Raw genomic sequence first — 2,520 nt, forward strand, 5'->3', positions numbered from 1 at the left:
TCAGCAACCATACTGATGGAAAATAGGGCTAAGAGCATATCAGAAGTCACCAGCACTGGTGGTCTAGAAGTCATGGAAAGGCCGAGTGACAGGTTGTGTGGGGATGGGGGATGATGAGTGATGATGCTGAAAGAGATCACGTGATGGTCAGAGAGAGCAGTGCTTGGTGATGGATTTATAAGACATTAGGTGTGAGAAACTTCTCAATCTGTGAATTGCCACAAGGCTGAGCTCAGCCAACCCTTGATTAACGAGGACACATCCGCTCCCCCTCCTGTCACGCAGGTTTAAAGTCAGTGGCCCCAGGCAATCACATTCTGCAGGTGTATTTTCCCACTTTGTCACGAAGCTCTTTGGTTTTGACCCCATAAATAATAGGGTTGAGCATGGGGGGAACAAGGAGATAGAGGTTGGCCAAGAGGATGTGAACGTGGGCAGCGATGCCCTGACCGAACCTGTGTGTCAGGGTGGAAAAGAGGTTGGGAGTATAAGACACCAGCATCACACAGATGTGGGCTGTGCAGGTGTTGAGGGCTTTCCGGTGGGCGTTCTTGGAGGAGATCCTGAGGACGGCCCTGATGATCTGCCCGTAAGACAGGCCAATGAGTGTCAAGTCTAACCCGCTGATCACTAATGTTATCCCCAGGCCATACATCCGGTTGACTGTGGTATCCCCACATGATATCTTCACCACAGCCATGTGCTCACAGTACGTGTGGGGGATAACACGGTTAGCGCAGAATGGCAGCCTTCGCAGTAGCAGGGGCTCCGGAAGAATCAAGAGAACAGCTCGTATCAAACCCACTAGCCCTAGCTTAGTGATTCGTGCGTTGGTGAGGATGGTGGCGTATCTCAGAGGCTCACATACGGCAACGTAGCGATCGAAGGCCATTGTCACGAGGACGGCTGAGTGCATAGTAGCAACCATGTGAAGGAAGAACATCTGGGTAAGGCAGCCGTCCACAGTGATGTCTTTGGAACGGAACCAAAATATGCACAGTGCCTTAGGGACGATGCAGGTAGAAATGCCGATGTGTGTGAGCGCCAGCATGCAGAGCAGCAGGTACATGGGCTTGTGCAGGGTCTGCTCTTTGCTGACAACAAGCAGAACCATGAAATTTCCCAGCAGGCTGATGATGTAGAGCATAGAGAAAGGGATGGAAATCCAAATGTGGGCAGCTTCCAGCCCCGGGATGCCATTTAGGATGAATGTTGACGGTTCTGCAGTGGTGAGGTTGAAAGACGCCATGAAAGGGTCGAAGCACCGATCAGGAGCTGAAATGCTGATGATGCCTGTGAGAGGAGAGAAGCCTAGAGAGGGGGTTAGGTGCTTGGGAACAAAGAGCATAGTAAATGTTTTATAGTTAATAACAATCTAGAAAGGGGGGTGAGTAGTGAGTTGGCAGCATTTGCAGAGGGCAAAAAATTATTTGGGCTGTAATCCAGTCCAGAGATGTTCTCAGACATCCAAGCTCAGTGAACAAGCAGCATGGTGGTAGATGACGTTCGATGTCAGTAAGTGCAATGTATATGCCCATTGGAAGGAAATGCTTGAACTCCTCAAACATCTTACAAGGTTCTAATTTAACTGCATGAACGCAGGACAGATACCTGGTGTCATGGTGCATGGCTCTGTGAAACGCTGCTCAAATTGCTAGCACGAAGAACTAAGGAAAAAGTTGGGATACAGGAGGAGTGCTATGGGGAATAATACCAAAAATACAATCCATGAGTTCAATTTGTCTATGCTTCACCCCTCTATGGACTTCTCTGTGCAGTACTGAGCACCCTTCTCAAACAGGATATTGCAGAACTAGAGGGGTTCAGGGAAGGGCAACAAAAAAGATCAAGGGCCTGGGAAAATGCTCACACGGACAGAGGTTGAAAAGATTGAGGTTGTTATTTTAGAAAGGAGATAAATAAGAGGGGATTTGAGAAGATTCTGTTAAATACTGACTGGTAGAGAGTATTTCAAGCATGTGTTCTCCCTGTCTCATAACACGAGTTCAAGAGGCTACTCAATTAAACGGAAACAAGGCAAATACAAAACTCATTAAAAAAAGAATGCTTCCTTCACTCAGTGAATAATTAGACAGAGGAACTCATTGCCACAATATGAATTGAGGCAAGGAGCTAAGGTAAAATTGGGAAGGTTTTGGACATTTATATGGCTTGTAAGAATCTTTCATTTCAATAGTTACAGCTAAATAAATATATTGGAAAGCCTGTACACCTGCGTGTTTCAGGGCACAAGCCAATCTCTGGCTGTTAGGCACTAAGATGACACCCTCATGAAGCTCAGATGATCCCCCCAGCAGCTTCTTCTTCTTCTTCTTCTTCTTCTCTGTAGTTGTTGCTGGCAGAGAGAGAACACTGGACTAGACAGACCATCGGTCTAATCCATGATGCAATTCCGTTCTTGGAAATGAGCCAAGTCTTCCCCATGGAAACAGACATTATCATGGCAGGCTGGGATTTGTGCTCTGTTATTTCCCTTGTTTCTTATGATGAGAAACTTTC

The 2,520-nt window shown here is 46.9% G+C and overlaps 1 protein-coding gene across 1 annotated transcript; it reads right to left on the reverse strand.

The window, feature by feature from the left end:
- Positions 1-310: 310 nt before the first annotated feature.
- On the reverse strand, positions 311-1,282 carry LOC137167595 (olfactory receptor 52P1-like). Its single transcript, XM_067569801.1, has one exon. It carries the CDS (start codon positions 1,247-1,249, stop codon positions 311-313), a length of 939 nt encoding a protein of 312 aa, XP_067425902.1. The 5' UTR covers positions 1,250-1,282.
- Positions 1,283-2,520: the final 1,238 nt, after the last annotated feature.

This window comes from Emydura macquarii, unplaced genomic scaffold (assembly GCF_026122565.2).
Source record: "Emydura macquarii macquarii isolate MOO-44397 ecotype Brisbane River unplaced genomic scaffold, CSIRO-AGI_Emac_v2 contig_2938, whole genome shotgun sequence".
Lineage (NCBI taxonomy): Eukaryota > Metazoa > Chordata > Testudines > Chelidae > Emydura > Emydura macquarii.